Here is a 21,699-nt window from a genome sequence, read left to right on the forward strand (position 1 = left end):
GGGTGTCAATGATTGTCTTCTGGACCATTGCCAAGTCAGCAGTCTTCCCCATTATTGTGGTTTCAAAGACAAGAGATACCTGGAATTTATACTGTAGGGATGGTCATTTAATGAAACTCAAATGTAAACATTCTAATATTTTGAGATACTGGATTGACTTTCATGAGCTGTAAACTCTAATCATCAAAATTAAAATAAACAAACAAACAAACAACCAAAAAAACGTTTGAAATGTTTTACTTTATATGTAATGAATCTAGAATATATGAAAGTTTCACTTTTTGAAATAAATTACAAAAAAACGAACTTTTCATGATATTCAAATTTTTTGAGATACACACACACACACACACACACACACACACACACACAAATATATATATACTATACTGTATATATATAGCATCAAACAGACAATCTAATTATTGTTCACAGTAATAAGATTAAAAATGACTGTGTTATCGCACAGTAGTGGCGACGTTGGCGATATGCATTGAGAATCAACATTAAACAAAAGAAGATTGTGGAATAGTGGTATGGCATGCTTCTTTTTAGCGACTTCTGGATTTGTCACTTTGTTGAGAATGTCTTGTGTGTTGTTCACTGTGAACATGCACTAAGTAATTTACTCCCAGATGTGTTTTTGGAACCAATAACCATGACTAAGAAATGTTTGGGTTAATAAACTGAGAGTTTGGGATTTATGTGACGGTAAGTTAACACTGCTTTCTAAGGCACAGGGGAAAGGGAAAATGTCACCAATGTGAATGAGTGTGTGTGTGTGGTCCATTGTATTTCAGTCAGGTAAACATAATGATACATTGGACTTTATAACAGCCTAGAACAAAAATATATAATTCCCATTTTTGTTGTTAACGATCAATCTGATCATTAATCGTTAAGTAACAACTGCTGACTACTCTAGTGTGTTTACATCTTAAGGTGTTTATCTCGATTACTTTTAGTGCTTAGGTTACATCCCCTTGCTGAACTATTACACAGTAGATAATTTCAAAAAAGTTATGTCATAATCGTGTGTTAAAATGCACCACATGGTGTTAAATATAGGTACTCAGTGTTTGAAGGTTCAGCTTGTACTATGACCAGGTCTCAAACATTTACCAAACTAATCCAGTGTAACATGGATGAAATATGGAAAAGTTTCAAATATGAGATAAAACTAAAAAGACAAACCATTTATGATAGTAAAGTGAGCCCACCCAAATCTTCCCATGTTTAGGCTCTCACCTTGACTTTGGGTGGGTTCCACCAGTGGTCTTTCATCACAGCTGCAACGCTCATGTTGCTGGGCAGGAGGACCACACTGCTGCTAGCATCCCTACATGCCACATCACACTCCTTTCCTGTTGGGCATCACAGACAGGTGTTATTCATGACCATGGTATATTGGCTTCAGGGCAAATTAAATTTACCTTTATAATCATTAAGAATGAATAAGCATTTTTAATTTTAAAACTAAAAGAAATGACTTGAATACAAAATTGTATTCATTAATACATGTATTCAAAGTACATTAATCAAACATAAAGAAGTTCACATTGTAAGGCATAAAACATACTTAAAGTAAGTTTTAAGTATGGAAAGGAAATTAAGTTTTAAAAAAAAGTCCCATTAAATGAACATGATTCAGGTACGCTACTGTTTTAAGTTTAAAGTTTTTAAATAAAAATACAGTAAAAACCATAATATTGTGAAATTATTGTGATTACTGCAGTTTAAAATAACATTACTCCAGTCTTCACTGTCACAGGATCCTTCAGAAATCATTCTAATATGCTGATTTTGTGCTCAAGAAACATTTCTTATGAATGTTGAAAATAGTTGCGCTGGTCCATATTTTTGTAAAAACAATGACCCCTTTTTCAGAATTCTTTGATTAAAAAGAAAACAGTATTCATTTAATGGATTCATTAATTTTTTGATCAATTTAATGCATCCCTTTTATTTAAAAAAATAAATAATACAACTAACCCTAAATTTTTAAATAATAGTGTAGCTACAAACATGAGAACAGTTTAAATAACTTGCATAGATTCTCTACAAACTGCTTCGCCAAGACTGTAATTAACCTGACAGATAAAACCAAGTGAGATGGTTGTGTTAATAGCTACTATACTGCCCCACAAAAACAAAACACATTAATTACATATTTAGTCACAACTGCGTTATTACCAAAAATCAGCTCTTCAATATAATGTGACAGATGGGTTTGACTCAAAAAATCTCTGATTAAGAGAGATTTTGAAATCCAATTAATAACATGTTGATAACATGTTGTTGTAGTTGCACCGGCCCTTGTGGCAATGTTGAGAATGCAGTGCATACTTGTGTGTGCAGTGTGTTTTGGGCCTAAGAAGTGAAAAGCAGATGGGCAGAGACCTATGCCGTGTCCGTCCTTGCAGCTGAGATGGATAGTCGGGCTGAGATTTTGCGGAAGGGAACACTGGCCTGTCAGGTTGGGGCAAAGATGGAAAGAACCGGTCCAGTTCCCGTCCTTTCTGCATCGGATCACATTCGTGGAAGGACCCTGGAGAAAAGGCCATAATTTCTATTAATCATCATAAAGGAAGCTCACTAGCCATCACCACTTTCAAAAAAAACATATGTGGTTGAATGTAAGGGCGGAGGTCAAGGATGGGCATGACCTTATGGTTAAGTTGTCCATATTACGCATTAGAAGCTGTCTAACTGACAAATGTAACAAAGCACATGTAAAATGCAAGATCAGTCTACCAGTCATGCTGCTGACGAACAGCCAGAGGGACAATGCAGAGCAATCGTGATGCTTAAATGTGAGTGATAGGGTGCGCATGATGAATGGAAAGCGCTGTAGACAGTAATGGGAGGTGATGGACTGAGATGTTAATGGAGGGAAAAAGAAAACAAGGAGAGGAGAGAGAGAACACGACAGACCTGCTTGCAGCGGCTGTGCTGTCTCACCGTGTGGTTAGCCTTGTTGCAGTCGATCCAGCAGTCGCTGTTGAACTGAAAGCCATTTGTGCACTTGTAGGTACCGTGGAAAATGGGAGGAGGCGGCTCACATGTGACTGCCACACACTCACCCGACTGCCAGGTTCCATCCTCCGTACACTGCCGCTTAAACGCACGCCTGTGGTACATCACAGGCACTGACCTGCAACACGTTCATTAAGACAATGAGAGATAGATCGAGCAGAATTCTTTATCATAGTATTTGAATACCTGTAAGGCTGGAATACATTACCAGTTTTGCCCAGATTTTTGCACTGATTTCCAGTATGAAAGAGTCGCAGTCTGCATATTTTGTATAGCCGTAGTTGACAGATTTCACAGAAAATGATGTAATGCATGAAAGGGCCAGATTTCTTAGCTTCTGTCTATGATTCCATCCAGTGTGTTTGTGAGTTTGTTGTGTTTGGAATGATTTCAAAGTCTGGTTTTCATGATTTTCATTCGTTCAGTGTATGATACCTAGTGTTTTTAAACCTGTCCAGATTTGAAAAGTTGTGTAGTGTATTCCAGCCTTGAAACAGCTTTTAATAATCGACTGTTCTCAGAATAAAAGGTTCATGGACCACCCATAGTAAGTTCATGGACCATCTGATGAATACTGCACTAAAAACTGGCAAGCACTGTCCAAAATGACAAGCTCTAATCTGATTGGCTGACTTTCCACAGCTTCTGGGAGTCAGGGTGAGTCAAAATATCACCAAATAAATATCCATCCATCCATTCATCCATCTATCTATTGTCCAAACCGCTTGTCGTACATAGGTCGCAGGCCAAGTAAATCCCAAGTAGAATACAAAAAGACTGTATATTGCACTTTTCTAAAATACATGAAATATTTGGTATGAATTACATTTGAACGCACAGACATTCTGATCAAAGTCCCATTTCCGTTCATTTTGAGTTAAATTGCATATAAAAACAAACTGTGGTTGGTTCTTTACATGTTGGTAACACAATCGCTTCCTGTATAAATGGCTTGTTTTTGGCCAGAATAATCTAAATTTGACATTTAAAAAGGATCAGATTTATGACTACAGTCAAATGTCTGGCTACGCGTGACTATGTGAGTAATCGGCCAACGGGGTAAATAATGTCTACAAAATTATCCAAGCTTTCAAACAACTGATTCAGCCCTGAGTATTCAATTGCCACAACATCATTAACTATATCTGCAATGCAGTAAACAAGAGGACGATACAGTCCGAATACAGAACTCATTAAAGTAAATTAATGTTAGTTATAATTATGCATTTAGGTCTATTTAGTGGTGTCTCACCTCTTGGGCTTGTCAATGTGGGGCACATGGTACCCAGGCTTGCACTTGTACTTGCAGAAAGACCCAACTTTGAGGCCTGTGGCATTGCAGCGTTTGGTCTGCAGGACAGCGTTAGGTACAGGAGGAGGGACCGGACATCGCAGCTCGCACAGAGCCTCGGGAAAGGACCACATGCCATCCTCCATACACGTCAGCACATTATTACTTCCTGCAGAGACAAAAGGAAAAAGAAGCAGGACAAGCTGAATTCAGATCTAATGTGAACCTACTTCAATTTGATGTAAAACACAGGACTGTTTTCTCAGTGCACATTGTTTTTTGTAGTTGGTGTCAAAACCACATTTGACATTTTACAGAGCTGACCTCTCAATCCCAAGGGCCTTTACTTTTAGAATGTGTCAGGGTCTACCCACCCACTAACTGAGCTGGCTCCCGGCACTGAAAAGTGCACTTCTTGCCGTAGGTGGTTCCTTCAGAGAACTCAAAGATTGCCGGGTGCACATGGTACTTGTCAGGCCGCCCGCAGTCCACAGGTTCACAGGTCACCTGCTTGTTCCATTTCCCATCCGCGCAGGTGAGGGTCACCGTGGATTCAGACTGTTGAGAAGGAAAAAACAAAGGCAACAGTTCAAAACATGGGAAAAGAACATTTTGTTTTCTCTAGATCAGTTCACTGCAACCTCAACAATCCTTCAGCCCAGACCATATCAAATAATACACTGTTTCAATAACACTAAAAAGACAAAAAAATACAATTCAAATTAAATGAAAAGTATTTATCTCTTGGTGAAAGGAAGCAGTGGGAAGCTAACTGTCTGAGTGGGTGATAATAAAGGGCTCGGGTACAGCATATAAAGCTGTCAGAACTGAAGGCAGAGTGAGTCAGAGGTCATTTCTGCTGTTTTACAAGCCAAGTCTGACCTGTGTGATGTCTCCAAAGACATATGTGCTAATAGCAGAGCCACAAACCACACACATGCCTGACCCCACATAAGAACAAAACAATTGAACTTTCTGTCGAATCACTGCCATGACGTAACGTGACTTGTGTTTCATTAGTGATTTGAAACTGATTTTCTGTTGGAAAACCCTGAATGAGTCCAAGTACGCCAAGCCCAATTCCGTGAAAATGAGACTGATGAAGCAGATACAATTACAAATTGTCACAAATTCATGATTGTTCATACACTTACAGTAAATTACAATAACCTTGGTGCTGAGCACTAACATTTATAACGAACTAGCTGGTGGTTTTAAGGTAATGTTGACAGTAATAGCAGTATTTCCCGCTCCTGTTATACATCCATAGGTAATTTTGCTCGATTTATTACAAAAAGGACAAATTAATTTATTCCAGCGTGAGAATGATCCCGGTGATAGAAAGTACGAATCCTTCCTCTAACCAAAAACACTGCATATTTCAAAAGGTGCATGAGAACATTCTACAAAAAGTACTAAAAAAGTGTGAGTCCTTACTCTCTCTTTCTCTGTCTCTCCTCACTCTGTCAAAATCCAGTCCAACAATGAAGACTAGTCAGCCTATAGTTTATTTGGACTATTTAGCTGTCCTTGTCTCTTGAGTAATACGCAGGGACATTTACTGACCTCTTATTGACTCGATACATAGTAAATCACTGCTTTTATTAACACAAATCCCTTACTGTGCCTGCAAACAACCAACGAATCAAACTGTACTGTGTACAAAGCAGGAATAACAGTCATGAATTTGTCACCAGCAGCACAACACTGCATTCTTGTACTAGTTCCTCAATGAATCTTCAAATGTGTGAACCACGTAGAAAGTCTGTGCCTTTACTGCACGAAAGCAAATTTAAGACTTTTCTTTGCCAAACAAATTCTTGTGATCTAACATGGTGTGGGTTATGAGACTGTTGTAATTTTTGTGTGGTATTAAGCATTAAGTAAAAAGTGATGTTTAACATAAACCATACCCAGCAGCTTGGACACGGGCCATAGGTGGGCTTAGAGTCCAGACTGTTTTAATGAAGCACAGAGTAAAACATGCACTTCTCCACAGATTTCTCCTTTTGTTTGACAAGTGATGAAAGCTAGTTGGTTGCAAAAAAAAAAAAAGAAAGAAAGAAAGAAAGAAAAAAAGATGTCAGCTATGTTTATTGAAACAATTTTTGTGAAGCCAAAAGTTTTTGCTGGGAAGGCACAGATTATTGTGGCAAATGTTCTTTAACTTGCATCCACAAAACAAAACATCAAGATCTACAAACAGCATTTTTGTTGCTGCTTTACTGTGACCCAGGCACATCTTTCTTTCTTTCTTTCTTTCTTTTTCTTTCTTTCTTTTTTTTTCTCTTTATTTGAAATTACAGATTTAAATAGGCTGGAATGTGGTGAGCTTATCTAATGTTCTGTACCCTCTCAGGAAATGTACCAGCACCTAAAACTGAGCAAGCAGCGGGAAACATTTGAAATGCAATCCAGACACAGTTACAAAACACTTTTTACCCCCTTCTTTCCCTCTTCCTTTTCTTGCGCTGAAGCTCTTATTGAAAACAGCTCACCATGGAAGTGTGAGCCTTTAATATTTGAGGTGAATATATGAAAAAATAAAACAAAACAAAACAATGAGAAAAAAGCAAAAGACATAAAACCAAAGTAAGCACAAAACAAAACAAAGAAAAGCAAACAAAAACTAAGCAGAGCCAAAAGTTAAACTAAGCAAAACAAAATGAAAACAGAGGAAAAAAGTAAAAACTAAAATAACAGACAAAAACAAAATTATGTTAAAACAAACTAAGCAAAATAAATTAGGCAAAACAAAAATAAATTAAGTGAAGCAAAAGCTAAATCTAAAACAAGAAAAACAAACAAAAATATCAAAACAGAATAAGATGATGCACAATTAACGAAAAAAAACAGACAAAAAAGCAAAGAGCATAAAACAATAAGACAAAAATAGCAAACAAAAATAAATGAAGCCAAAGCTTAAAATAAAAAACTAAGCAAAACAAATCAAAACAGAACAACAACAGCAACTACGACAAAGCAAAGTTAAACTGAGCACAAGACAAAAGACAAAAAGGATCAAAATAATTTAGGTAAAGCAAAAGCTAAACGTAAACTAAACAAAATGAAGAGTAACTCGACTGTTTATGAAAAAGTCTCTATCTGACTTCTTCATGTGAGGGCAGCAATGTAATAAAAGACCTCATATCACTGGCTCAATAAAATCTCAAACAGAACAGTAGTCACAATCTACTCAACATCTCCCCCTAGGGTCAGAGAGGCCGCCGTCTGTGTCATAACAATGCCAAAGAACGTGTCAGTCCACATACCTGGCTTCTTTATAAAACTTGCGAGAGGCTACAGAAGTGCATAAACGTGTCATCTAACTTTCCCTGCCCAGACATCTCTGGCTCTCTCAATGGCAGCTTAGACACGAGGTTTATTAGCCGGCACTGGCTGCATTACAGGAGCAGTAAAAGAAATGACCACAGTCACATGGGCTGTGTGGGACGAAAAGGAAAACATAAACTGTTGTGGTTGAACAGAAGAAACACACACATGCAGGGGGCTGTTTAAATGCCCACCTGTATGGTACGTAATCCGTGTCGCAGGCACAAACGAAAACATAAACACACGCCGCTCCTGCTTGGAAGTTATATCATGACTTGTCGTTCCTTCTGGTGAACATAGGGGAAGGGGACTGCCGTCACATCGGGGGGTGGGGTGTCTGCGTGCGGAGTTTCCTTCTTTTAAAACTTTACAGCTGCTGATTCCTCCTCCACTGAGTATTTAACTACCACTGACTACTGTGCCTAATTCAACACAGATGCCTCTGTTGGCTTTTCTTCTACTCCCCAGCACCATCCTGTGTTTCTCTCTCCGCGCACTCACACACACATGCACGAATACATAGTAACACACGTAAGCAAACACGCATAAGCGCTAGAGAAAAAAAAAACAGGGGGTAAAGCAAACCTCGAACTCCCCGCTTCCCTCTGCTCTGTTGAAATGTTGTTTGCCTAACAGTGATTTCAGGACATGCTCTGCTTTCAATAACACCTTGGCAAAAACAAGCGGCTGGCAGCCAGGAAGCTGCGGACACAAAGACATGACACTGTAGTAGAGCTTGTTGCTGTAGTTATCTGCACCGTCCGTTCATGATAGGTTGTGAGATTATAACCCTCGATACTTGGCTTGGCCCGCAACCTTATAAACACACATTTATCTCTGTCTGTAACAGCTACTAATGCTGTTTTTTTTTTTCAATAGGACCATATTGGCACCCTCTCAATGATGTTACGGTAACAGGTTAATGATGAAATGGCTAATTTGTCTCTGCCTAAAGCCTTTAGGAAACACACATTATGAGCTCCCTGGAGATGGCTGATAAGCTGTAATGACTGTGCTGGGATCAGCACTTTCGCTCTGTAAAGGTACGAGGGCTCCCTCGCACTGCCGTGATCAGCTCTCCTGCTCACACGCAAGCGAAACTTGGAAATCCATCACACCAATTTCTTTTTAACCTTTATATGGTCACATTTTTGGAGGGTAAACTCTGGAGCTGTCATAATATCATTTCTAAACAAATGCCTATTTACAATCACGTGCACGTTTTGATATTATTTATAATGTAAAGAATTTAAAAAAGAACGGAACTAAAACTATATAGAATAGTATAGTATGTATAGGCTATTTGACTGAAGGAGACGGTACATTGTTTAAATGTTCTAAAATAATAAATATTTGCATGATGTAATTTTATTGTAATTATTTTGAATGAAAGATATAAATTAACAAATGTGTTCTTTTTGTACTGCATGTTAGTACAATATTTATTTTTAATATTTTTTAAATGTATATATTTATATCTATCTATATAAACCTGTTGTTGTGTTGTTATCATTAAAACTAAAACTAAACCAACTATTAAAAAACATTTTCATTAATTTAAATAAAGATGGAATAAAATATAAATATTAGATTAAAAAATAACTGAAACATAAATAAATGACTGAAAATCTGAATATATAACATTGCATTAAATGGGCCTGTTTTAAAGACTTCATCAAATACTAAACAACATCACAAAAGCTATGAGGTTTAAACACTGCACAATGTGTGGCTGCGGGTGCATTTTAAACAGATAAACAGATAAACAGATTTTAAACAGATAAATGATGGTAAAAGGAGGGAGATGTTATTTCAGAATTCAGTATTTTTATTTCAATTTTACATTGCTGTGCTGTAAATGTAGCACTACTACAGTTACAGTTTGGGTAACAGTCGTGGCCATCTTTATGAAACATCTCCCCTCTTACCTTACATAACCGAACTAGACATCTCTCCAATGGCCCCCGAAGCCCCCAACCCTGGACCCCAATGTGCACCGCTGTTAAATATGCCGAGCCCTCCCAATAGCAGAGAAAAACTGTCTGCTGCCTTTCCTTCCTTCCAAATGTGTAATAACTCACAGGCCAAGCTTCTCAGTCGACTGCGGCTGCTGGCAGAAACCCACCCAACATACAGTAGAGCCCAAGTGCTTACAAAGAACACACAGCACTTTCTCGTCTTTTCTGTTTTTACGTTTGAATTTTCCCTTTTCTTTCTTCCCCTTGTTCTCCTTCTGTCAATATCACAAGAGAACAAGCGCTGGAAAACAGAACAGAGTTGTTTTTGAAAGACCAGAGCTGCAAATGGCCCAAAACGTTCTTTGTGAATGCGTGGGGTGAAGGATGGCCGAGGGCTTGTGGAGTTAGTACAGCGCCAAACACTTGGCCAGGTGGAATGGTGAAAAGGATTGCCATTGCCACCATTGACCTTTTGTGAGGGAGACCGGGGCCAATGGGTTGCAGTAATCGCTGCTCGTTGCTTAGCAAGTGTGTACTGGGCCGGCAGATCTGCATTGCCGCTGATCCGTGGCTGTGTCTTAAACAGAGTCCTCGGGGAGCGCGGTGGCGGCTGAGCATGGTGCTCCACTGTTTTGAAGTCAAATAGACTTGAACAAATTGCATCCTGACCGACTAAACTCTGACACTTTCTTCACACATTCAAGTAGTGGTGAACCAGAAAATGCAAGCGCAATTAACAGATGTGAATGGCACACACACGCAAGGCACAAGCAGACCTTCGTCAACACCTTCGTTAAACTTTTGAATGACATTGCATTTATTAGTATTACTATAGTATTTCTAACAGCAAAGTACAAATGCCACAATTATTTAAATGAATCATGACAAAGAACTGTACAAAAGGATCAAGTTTGTTTGGAAATTTCCAAAAGCAAGACAAACCCCACTGATGTTAAATCACAAAAGGATGCAACCATATGCTGAGGGGAAAAAAGGAGCATGTTCGTGTTAGCCAGACAGTGATTTCTGGAAGGAAACTTCCTTTCCATCACTCACAAATGACTTTTGAGGTTGCTGTTCAGTCAAACTGTTTTCTAGCCTATTACAATAACAACAACAACAACAACAACAAAAAAACACTTCCAGTCAGAAGGGAGGGTGAGAGTGAGAGTAATGTTTATGAAAAATCTACAGCTTCTCTTTTATTTGAGCCACATGGACAATTCCAGCAGTTCCAGGCAGAGAGAAAGACATAAAAACAACATCAAGCCAATAACAGAAAGTCCACTGGCCTGAGCGCCAGCTATTGTGACCATTCACTTACCGTCTCACAGTTTGGTTAGCAAACCCTACGTAAGCCATAAATCTTTACTGCTACTTTCTCTGTATGTGGTCAGGGCATGAGTCAAATGATTATTGTTTGATGTAATATAAACCGCTGTGTGTGCGTGAGTGTGCCTGTGTATGTTTGTGTTGTGAGATTCTCTATCAAACCTGGTCAAAATACTTGGCAAAATACGTGGCAACAGACAGAGAGAGTACAGCCCACACACATACAGTGTAGCCTCCACAAATACACATTCAAAGGCAATAAGCACAACTGTATTACCTGTGTTTTAATGATATCGTCATCTCGGTGTATCTTCAGTGTATATCCTCGGTTGCAGGTGATAGTACAGCGAGCTCCATTGAAGTATCCAGGACTACTGCACTTCATCTCTGCATTACCGACCACTGGCTTCTGACATTCAATGGCGTCACATGAGTAATGAACACAACTGAGGGATTACAGAAAGAACTTGCATTATGACAATGTCAAATGACCTTATCAATTCTACAATTAGTTTCCTTTAACGCTTGCATTATGAAAGCAAATGTATGCAACAATGGAAATAAATTCATCCAATTAATTAAAGACTGCTTTACTAACTACTACATGACAGAATTTAACAATGGCTACAACTATATTCCTAATTTTCACCTAAATGATAATACTAAATAGGTTTTTAATTATTGCTAATAATAAAACAACACAAAAAATAACAAAAATCTAAATAAAAATGCAAAACAAGCATCAGAATTTACTCTATAGTATACTCTAAAAACATGGTGCTATATAGCACTAAAAGTGGTTCTTGGCTCGTAATCATAGGGGAACCACTTTTGGTGCTACAAATGGTGCTATGTAGAACCATAAGTGGTGCCATATTGCATGGTATTTCTTCAACAAAAATGGTGCTAAACAGCACCAACAGTGGTTCTTTGGCTCGTAAAGACCCTTTAAAGGGGCTTAACAGGTTCTGTGTACGGCAGTGGTGCTATATAGCACCCTAATCACCCCAAAGAACCGCTGAAGAACCATACAGGAGCTTAACAGTTTCTGTATATGGTAGTGGTGCTATATAGCCCCTCAGTCATGCAAAAGAACAAGTGAAGAACCGCTGAAAAACCACTATACAGCACCAAACTGTACTTTTAGTGCTATATAGCACCATTTTTTTTAGAGTGTAGTCAATCCATATCTTTTCTGCTGTTGTACGATTTTGTTATTTAACAGGAAATCAAATTAATGCAATCTCTCATCCCAAACAAATAATTTATATCACTATAAATGTGTTTAAATTAAAGTTTTAAAGTTTTCTTACTAACAGGAATAATATTTAACGGGTGAAAAACAAAAGCTTTGCTGATGACTGTGAGGATATAGCGTGACCGAGAAAAGGCTTTTTATTGGTATTGGTTAAAAGACAGCCCTTTATTGTTAATTATTTTATTACCATCTTTTATGCATCATGTGCTAGTAAAGTGAAGTAAATTGATTTATTAAATAACATTCTGCAATAGAGGATTAAATAAATGTGTCATCAACATATCTTCAAATCTTGCCACTACTGCAATAGACATCCTAACATGATACACACACACACACACACACACACAAATTCAAATAGTATACATTACAGCTCTAAGACCACATCTAAGCGCAGTGGACTGGCAAAACGTTTAGTCTCTACACTGACACGAGAGAGAGCAATGCTAGATTTATTTCCTCACCTTTGGCCCATGGGGTTGTAGATTTCATTGCTCTGGCAGCCGCTGATAGTGATGGGGTCAAAATATTGAAAGGAGCGCAGCCCAACACCTGAGATGGCCACCAGAGGAGAGCTGAAGCTCACTATAATGGCTTTTGTCCGGTAGAAAGCCACGCTCAGGTCGTGACTCACAGGGATCACCAGTGGATTGTTCCGGCAGCTCAGCCTCCAGTCCCCTATAACCATCCAGCCATCGTAAAATATACAGCAAAAAAGAAAAATCACCTTTCACACACAACTTGGAGTAAAAGGTGTGTTTGAAATGTTATTGTAGATTGGGGTGAGACTGACCGAGAGGGTGGGTTTGCTCCTTAGTGTCCACCAGCTGAACAGTAATGTTGTGTTGTCTCTGGTCGATGTCGGCTGTTCCGTCAGCAGCCAGATTGATAATGACTGCGGCAGCCACCATAGGATGGGCGTAATAGGCCTTTTGGGAAACAAAAAAAACAAACAAAAAAACTCAGCGACAGTCAGTTCTATCATTGCTAATTGTGACTTTACCAAGTAACATGTGCTCCTGGATCAAAATCTTGTATTGATCAAACACAGCAACACATTTATTTTTAACCCCAATCTTAGTCCTATCCGTTAGCTACCCTTAAATTTAGGGGGAAATGAGACTATTCAAAGACTATTCAACAAGAAAAATGTATATTTCCCATGACTATGGGAAACCTATAAATTGATAATAAAGCTGTTTCAGTTTAAATTAGTTTCTAAGAATGTTGTTTCAGGAATATGTACTACTTGTTGAAGTCACATGATCATATTTATGCACCTGATGTTACATGACAATAATCTGTTCAACTGAAAGCAAAAAAAGACATTAGCATGGTTTGCCATCTCTTACCTTCAACCAATATTGTGAAGTCCAGCTGTGCTGCTGAGACTCCTCACAGGGAAACCAAGCGTACTGGGACACGCCATGTGACAGGTCAAACACCTTCGACTGACAGCTCTGAGCAAACAAACATAAGAGACATTCACTCTTTTTTCTCTTCCTTAGTTAAACTCATTGAATGTGGCCAATAAAATTGTGTTTTTGTCCTGAAATGGGGACATTCAATATATATATATATACATATATATATATATATATATATTTTTTTTAAGAAACTTCTGCATTTATTTAGCAAGGATGTATTAAAACTGATAAGGATTTCTACTTCAGATTAATATATATATATATATTTTTTGTTCTTGTCCATTCACCAAAGAATCCTAGAAAAAATATATATTAAAAAAATCATGGTTTCCAAAAAAAAAAAAAAACAGTTATTAAGTAGCACAACTGTTTTCAACATTGATAAATATACGAAGTTTCTTGAGCGACAAATAAATTAGCATAATATAATGATTGCTGGAAGATCATGTGACACTGAAGACTGGAGTAATGACTTTGCATCACAGGAATAAATTACATTTTAAAATACATCGAAATACAAAACAGTTAATTCAAATTGTAATAATATTTCACAATATTACTGTTTTTACTGTATTGTTCAAATAAATACAGCCTTGGTGGGCAGAAGAGACTTTCAAAACCAAGGAAATCTTACCAACCCCAAACTTTACAGCATATTTTGGACTATAAACACAAAGGCACTTAAACAGAGTAATGATGAGGCTATAAGCCGGCAGTCCACTATGAAAATGTGGTTTAGACCATCTGTAAAATCACAATTAGCCTTACAAGTGGCCAGGTTAAAGCCAGTGAAATCCGGGTGAACAGGGAGAACTGACCTACTACTCTCTTCAGAGAACTGAGAGCAAACCGCAATGTGACCAAAACTGGCCTGAACTCTAGCAACTGCTCAAAATTACTCCCATGGAGACATTTGACTCTCTGTGTGAGAGTGAAGTTCACCAGTCATACAAGTTGGTTTTCTGACATTAAGGGCAGCTTAGGACATTTTGATCATCAAAAAGCTAAAATTACTTTTTTTTTCAGAGCAGAGTGAATAAAGTACTTAAGTAAATAAACACATAGTGCCTTTCTAAGCAAATTTATTATTTATTTTTCCTAATTTCCATCAAGTCCATATTTAGATGGAAAATTCACCCACTTTTCATGTAAAATCCTCTTTCTAATAGACCATTTTAAATAAATGCTGATCTAAATGCCATTTTTAGTGGTATTTTAACTGCAACAGCTAACTCCAAGTCCAAGTCTTCTACACTCTTCGCCCTTGTTTCACGGTGAATTGCATCGAATGTATTTCATTTCACTGTAGAATAATGTGACAGAGAACCTCACTGAACCCCATGAACCCAACTGTGGGGTGACAGTGTTGCAACGCTAGGTGACACTGGAGAGCTGCACGCTTCCTCACAGAGTGAACGGCACTAATGATGTGTTCAGTGTTTGTGTATGTGTAACAGCAGCGGGAGCAGATCAGGGCAGCAGTGCTGTCGCTTAGACTGTCTCCTGCCTGCACAATAGACGTCCCCAGGATTGTTGGGGTGGTATGCAGAGGGTTTTTCCTGCTCGGTCAGCAGTACAGGTGTGCCGCTAGCTGTCTGGCCTTCACGCTTTCCCCTTCAAACATTTATCTCTCTATTTAACATCCATTCCCTTTGAGCTTCAAGGTGCTTCAAACCTAGTTCAAGTTTTTTAAAATTAATTTTAACTTCTATAAATGTAATGCAAAAGTACTGCAGATAAGACATTTTCTGTCATTTTCTGTAAAGTTCTCATATGTCTTATTAAAATGAGTTACTATGAGTTTTTTTATTATCCATATAGATTTTATTTATTTTATTTCAGTTTTTACTTTTAGTTATTTCAATTTAAACTAAATAAAAATGATAAATGTTACCCTGGCTACTAGATACTAGTTTACTGTAGGTAAAATGTAATGTTTTTTTTTTATTTCAAGTAATGAATATATGTAGGTATTATAGTTAGATATTAGTTGTTGTTTTTTTTTTACTTGGAAATTGGTTATAACGATAAATAAAAGGATAAAATAAAGCTATTTTTGCGATTTTCATGTAAATTGCACATTTGGATATTATTTATGGAAAGAAATTCAACATACTCATAAACAATGAGTTTTTCATTTTCAGAAATGAATTTGTCTCTCGAAGTGGAATCATCTTACAGTTCACAGATCTAGAGGTGATGTAATATTACTTGAATTAGACTAAGAGACCGGCAATTCAAGTCATTCACTACTCTAAGACAGCTCTGCAGGGAGAGAGCTGACTGGAGAAGGGGGATTCATAACATCTTTTTCATCTCTAAATGCCTTATAAAATTTGAATGAAACCATTACAAAATTAGCCTCAAAACTAGAGAATTCTGATGTAATGCTTAAAAGAGACTTAGAAAGGGAGTATGGGGTGAAAAAATAGAAGGAGAGGATATTCGTTTCTGCACTCCTGGCTTAATCTCATGAGATTCCTCTCTCTCGCGCGCTTTATCACTCTCTCAGCACGCCACAGTATCCTCAGTGACACCGTTCCCCACTCCACCACCTCCCCTCCATTGAGTCAAGTACACTCCTGTACGCAGCCTGTCCTGCAAGTCCATTGGCCGTTGTGCCACACAATAAGAGAAGAAGCAATTAGTCATTCCGATACACTGCTTACATTGATCACCAGCTGAATCGCTTAAGCTGTTTCCAACCTGAACGAGGCCTTGATTTACATTCATATAAAATACTTGCGAGACTGTGGAGAAACTCCACACAAAGGTGCATTGGCAAGACTATTCAAAGTCATCGTAACCTATGTGCCACCATTTCCCATTACGAGCCACAATACGCAATTTCTAGCAACAATGAGGTTTAAGCTCAACTGTGAAAAATGGCCATTTCTCAGTGCCATAAATCCTTAGGTTGCGCACAGCGTGATAGGAATAGTTTTGTGACATGATTAATTCAGGAGCTTGCACGATTTCGGGGCGCAAGAGACTCGCGCTCCACAAACATCACAATAGTAGGGAGAGGAGGAGGAGAAGTGGCCAATAAAACTGTAAAATTACAAATGTATCATGTTGAAATATCCAGGGAGTAAAACAACACAGTTTTTTTAAGACATCCCTCAGAAAGAGCCAATTCTTTACTACTTCCATGTGTGAAGGGTTAGAGAAGTCTCTCAAATCTCTCCTTAACAGAATCTGCTTCTCAGCCGTTTATTGCGAAAAACTGCAGTTCAGCCTGACTTCATCGTCAATATAAACATCATATTTTAGATCTGAGATTTTTCTGTGTTTTTAGTCAAAAAGCCACTTGTACTTAGATAATTCAAAATGTTACCTTCTGTAACCAACTGAAAAAAGTTGTAGCACTAAAATGACTAAATCTGAAGTAAATATAAATGAAACCTAAATGGAAATGTACTGTATATATATAAAAAAAAAAAAAAAAAAAAAAAAAAAAAAAAATTACACTCCAATTAAAAAATAAAAGTTTTCAAAAAAACTATAACACTTACATCAACCTATCAACCTTTCATGGGGTCTTCTACACATCCTACACGATGCATGTGTAGATGTGCTGGTATGCTTGTAAAAGTGCTCACCTTTGTCACCGCAGGATATCCAACAGCCACCTCCGCTGGACAGTGCATCTTCTCCTCATTGGACACCTCCACTGCAGTGGCCCACTGATCCAGGAAGCCGCTCGGAGTATAGAGACCACAGTCCCTTACGCTCGCCTCCCGCTCAAAGTCCTCACACACACCATCACCGTCGTAGAAGTAACACAAGCTGGGCTCGTCTTCAGAGGAGAGAGGTAGAGATGAACTGGTATGAGAGCAGTACTGAACCACTGCACCAAAAGCCCATTTCAAATGCTAAGATCAGCAGACTGTTTGAGCTGGTAGCAGTTATTCGTGTCCTTAACTTTATTTCAGCGGTTCTCAGACAGCTTCAGGTAGGGCAAAATTGTAAGTAGTGAAACAATAATGGCAGACCACCTAAAACACTCTACCCATTGACCTTAAAGCAATTAACTATACACACACACACACACACACACACACACACACACGTTGTTTTCTGCCTTGGATTAAGGGATGATTGTTTAATATAATAATATATATAAATTATATTTCTGTAATTTATAATTTGCTTGGGGGGGGGGGGGGTCTGTTAAATTAATAATTGTGTGGGTAAGTAAATGAAGAAATGATCTCACTTACTGTAATTATTTACATAAAAAAGAACTTAAAGATAATTTGAATATTTGCTAAATAAATTACACTTCATCAATCAGCCAAATAAATTATATTTATACAGTCTGAATGATATGCAAATAAATAACGTTTCTGTGGGTAAGTAATAACTTGTTGGCATGTTGGCAACAGAAATTAAAACAATACATCTTAGGTCTGTGCAGTTTTAAATGATCTCACTTACTGTTCATTTTGACAAATAAAAAAGAGAAAAACTTAAAGCTAATTTGAATGAAAGTAAAATAAATTACACTTAAGCAATGGGAATAATATGAAAATAAAACAGGAGACAGGACAGAAAAAGCTGATATTTAATTTAGCTGAGTACAGGACATTCTGTTTAGTTTGTCAAACAGTAAATGTTGTTTAGAGCACTCTTTGTTTTACTTGGCATTACTTCACAGTGTTAATACGTGGCCTTTTTAACTGGCTTTCAAACAAGGACAGTCATAAATCAACATTCATGATGACAGATTGATTATCTTTTATGACTGTACTTCATGTATCAGCAGCCCAGACGCATTTCTAGCAAATTGATCACGTCAATTAAAATCCCACTACCATTATCAGATGAAGGACTTCAAGCTTCTTTTTAATAAGAGGTCCAGCCTTTTAAAATGTTGATTTGTGTTGTTTGTTCTTTGTTTCGTGCCCTGATGTGTCCCGTTCCTGTCTTTGCCCAGGCCCTGAGGTGTCAGCAAAATCTGAACGCGTTTAGCTGACATTAAGGGAACACGCTTTGAATTGCAACGTTCTGTCACCTGTTCAGTCCAGCCATCCTGGTAATCAACAGCTACGAGGTGTCAATCATTGCAAACAGCAGTCAGGAAACAAGTTTGCAAGATGTGCACTTATCAAATCAAACACTCTTTCCCTGGCAAGCTACAAAACAATATTAACAAGGACAGACTATGTAAAGTTATAGGCATCCTCAGGCGCACAGCAGCCACAGTACATCATTCAGAGGAAGCTACTATGTATAAAGGGCAGCAGGATCCATGCTGCACCTTGTCACATCACTTCCTGTGCTAAAAAAGCACAGGAAGTGTTTTATTAATACTGTGTTACCGTGTACGGTTCGCGTGACACATTCAAAACAGAGCGCTGGAAAATATCAAGAAACACAGGGTTAACGTAACCATAGATCTTTGCCCTTCTGCTTGATCAGAGGTTTGTCTTGGGGTACGTTCAACATAAATGTAAGTTGCACAAATAACACTAGGTTGAGATAAGACATTTTATTTCTGTCAAACGTTATGCTGTTTTGGACAAAGTAACCGACCGAAAATTGAGACGTTGTTGAAAGTGACATAGAAAGCTCCAACTTTCCATACAAAGATGTACAAAAGCAAGTAGAATGTGCTGAATCTCTGTGACTGATAGTTAAAGGAATATTTAAATAGTTCTGCCAAAATCTAAAAATTCTGTCATTTACTCACCCTCATGTTGTTCCACATCTAACTTTATATATTTCTCAGTGTTTCTCACTGCACTGGTTGCTCTTTTCCATGCAGCTACAATGAACGAATGCACAGATACTAGGGGTGTTCTATATTGGCAAAATAAATTACATCTTGATATTTTCTGGGATTTTTGAGTGTGTTTTCCAAAATGTCATGAAAATGGAACGATTCTTTTAAATGTGAAACTAAAACTGCAAATAGGTTGTGGCAAATCAGCAGCAGCATCCAAAATTGCATACAAAAAGTTCCCAGATGACCACTATTTCTGGTGAGATTCTGAAGAGCACATCCAATGGACAGGTTACTATGAGGCCATTGGAGAGGATCTGTGAATGGCAGTGAAGTGATGAATTTGACACAGATAGGTCACATGACAATGAGAACATGACAAAATAGGTATGTCCGGATTACATCCATACTGCACACATTTATACAATACTGAATGTACTTTTGGGGGGTCAGAGGGGGACAGGGAGATTGGAGTTAAGAGCTCTCACAGCCTGGGGAAAAAATCTGTTGAGCAATCTGACAGAGCAAGTTTTGATACTCCCGTACCTTCTACCTGATGGTAGGAGCTGGAAGAGGCTGTGGGAGGGGTGGGTGGGGTCTTTCACAATGCTGCAGGCCTTGCTGGAGCATCGTGCAAGGAAAATGTCCAGGATGGAGGGGAGAGGGGCACTGATGATCTTTGCGGCAGTGTTCACTGTCCGTTGTACGGTCTTGCGGTCAGCAGCACTGCAGTTCCCATACCAGACAGTGATGCAGGTGGTCAGCACACTCTCAATGGTGCCCCTGTAGAAAGTAGTGAGGATGGGTGGCGGGAGACTTGCCCTTTTCAGCCGGCGGAGAAAGTGGAGGCGCTGTTGTCCCTTCTTGTTGAGTGACGTGACGTTGGTGTTCCAGGTGAGATCCTCTGAGAAGGAATTTAGTGCTGCCGACTCTCTGCACGGTTGAGCCGTCGATGGTCAGTGGGGGGTGGTCAACAGAGTTTCTCCTGAAGTCCATCACAACCTCTTTTGTCTTACTCAAATTGAGGGACAGGTTGTTAGCAACACACCATTACACCAGCTGTGCCACTTCCTCTCTCTAGAGCTTTCATCGTTGTTGCTGATGAGGCCTACCACAGTTGTGTCATCAGCAAACTTGATGATGTGGTTGGAGCTGGATTTAGCAGTGCAGTCATGGGTCAGCAGCGTGAAGAGTAGCGGGCTGAGCACACAGCCTTGTGGGGCACCTGTGCTCAGTGTGGTAGTGCTGGAGGAGTTGCGGCCGACACGGACTGACTGAGGTCTTGTAGTTAAAAAGTCCAGGATCCAATTACAGAGGGGGGTGTTAAGGCCCAGCAAGTTTAGTTTGTGGATGAGCTGTTGTGGGATTATAGTGTTGAATGCTGAGCTGAAGTCGATGAACAGCATTCTTACATAAGAGTCTTTCTGTTCCAGGTGAGTAAGAGCTAGGTGGAGAGTGATGGATATTGCATCGTTCGTGGAACGGTTTGGACGGTATGCAAACTGGAATGGGTCCAGTGTGTTTGGGAGACTGGACTTGATGTGATGCATGACTAACCTCTCAAAGCACTTCATCATGATTGGGGTCAGTGCTATGGGACGATAGTAATTCAGACAGGACACGGGTGACTTCTTTGGTACTGGAATTATGGAGGTGGATTTGAAACACGTGGGGACGACTGCCTGGCTCAGCAAGGTGTTGAAGATGTCTGTTAGGACATCCGTCAGCTGTGCAGCACAGTCTCTCAGTACACGTCCAGTTATGTTGTCAGGGCCCGCAGCCTTTCGTGGGTTAATTCGGGACAGGGTCTTCCTTACGTCGGCTGGAGAGAGACAGAGTACCTGGTCGTTTGGAGATTAATGAGTAGTTTCTGTGCCGGTGTGTCGTTCTGTATCTCAAATCGTGAGTAGAAGTGGTTGAGTGCATCTGGTAAAGATGTGTCTTTACTGTCTGTGAAGTTGTTGTTAATTTTTTTAGCATATTGTTGTTTTGCGTTCTTGATGCCATGAGACAGATTGACTCTTGCTGTTTTGAGGGCTGCTTTGTCTCCTGATCTGAATGCTTCATCTCGGGTCTTTAGCAGCCCACGAACCTCTGCTGTCATCCATGGCTTCTGATTCCAACTATTCCGAAATGGTTCTTCTGTGATACTGCTGTGAAAACCCCCTTTTGAATGCTTTATTATATCATACAAACAAAATACAATACAAAAACTCATACAAGGGTATTTTTTCCACATATCTTGATTTTTGAGGATATTGTAATAGGCTACATCATGTAATTAAAGTGCGCTGTCAAAGCACTGTTAGAAAAAGCTACATCTAAAAAAAAGGATT

The 21,699-nt window shown here is 38.8% G+C and overlaps 1 protein-coding gene across 1 annotated transcript in view; it reads right to left on the bottom strand.

Moving 5' to 3' along the window:
* LOC306871412 (pappalysin-1-like) overlaps nucleotides 1–21,699 on the bottom strand; it is a gene marked incomplete at both ends in the record, with an annotated part of 88,457 nt that overhangs the window by 16,893 nt on the left and 49,865 nt on the right. Inside the window, 10 exons of the mRNA XM_079419318.1 lie at nucleotides 1,249–1,364; nucleotides 2,401–2,548; nucleotides 2,962–3,154; nucleotides 4,289–4,496; nucleotides 4,702–4,885; nucleotides 11,228–11,396; nucleotides 12,673–12,886; nucleotides 13,002–13,137; nucleotides 13,561–13,668; nucleotides 17,238–17,434. Coding sequence (XP_079275444.1) covers nucleotides 1,249–1,364; nucleotides 2,401–2,548; nucleotides 2,962–3,154; nucleotides 4,289–4,496; nucleotides 4,702–4,885; nucleotides 11,228–11,396; nucleotides 12,673–12,886; nucleotides 13,002–13,137; nucleotides 13,561–13,668; nucleotides 17,238–17,434 — 1,673 coding nt within the window. The remainder of the gene's footprint in view (nucleotides 1–1,248; nucleotides 1,365–2,400; nucleotides 2,549–2,961; nucleotides 3,155–4,288; nucleotides 4,497–4,701; nucleotides 4,886–11,227; nucleotides 11,397–12,672; nucleotides 12,887–13,001; nucleotides 13,138–13,560; nucleotides 13,669–17,237; nucleotides 17,435–21,699) is intronic.

Source organism: Barbus barbus (assembly GCF_936440315.1).
Source record: "Barbus barbus genome assembly, chromosome: 6".
Lineage (NCBI taxonomy): Eukaryota > Metazoa > Chordata > Actinopteri > Cypriniformes > Cyprinidae > Barbus > Barbus barbus.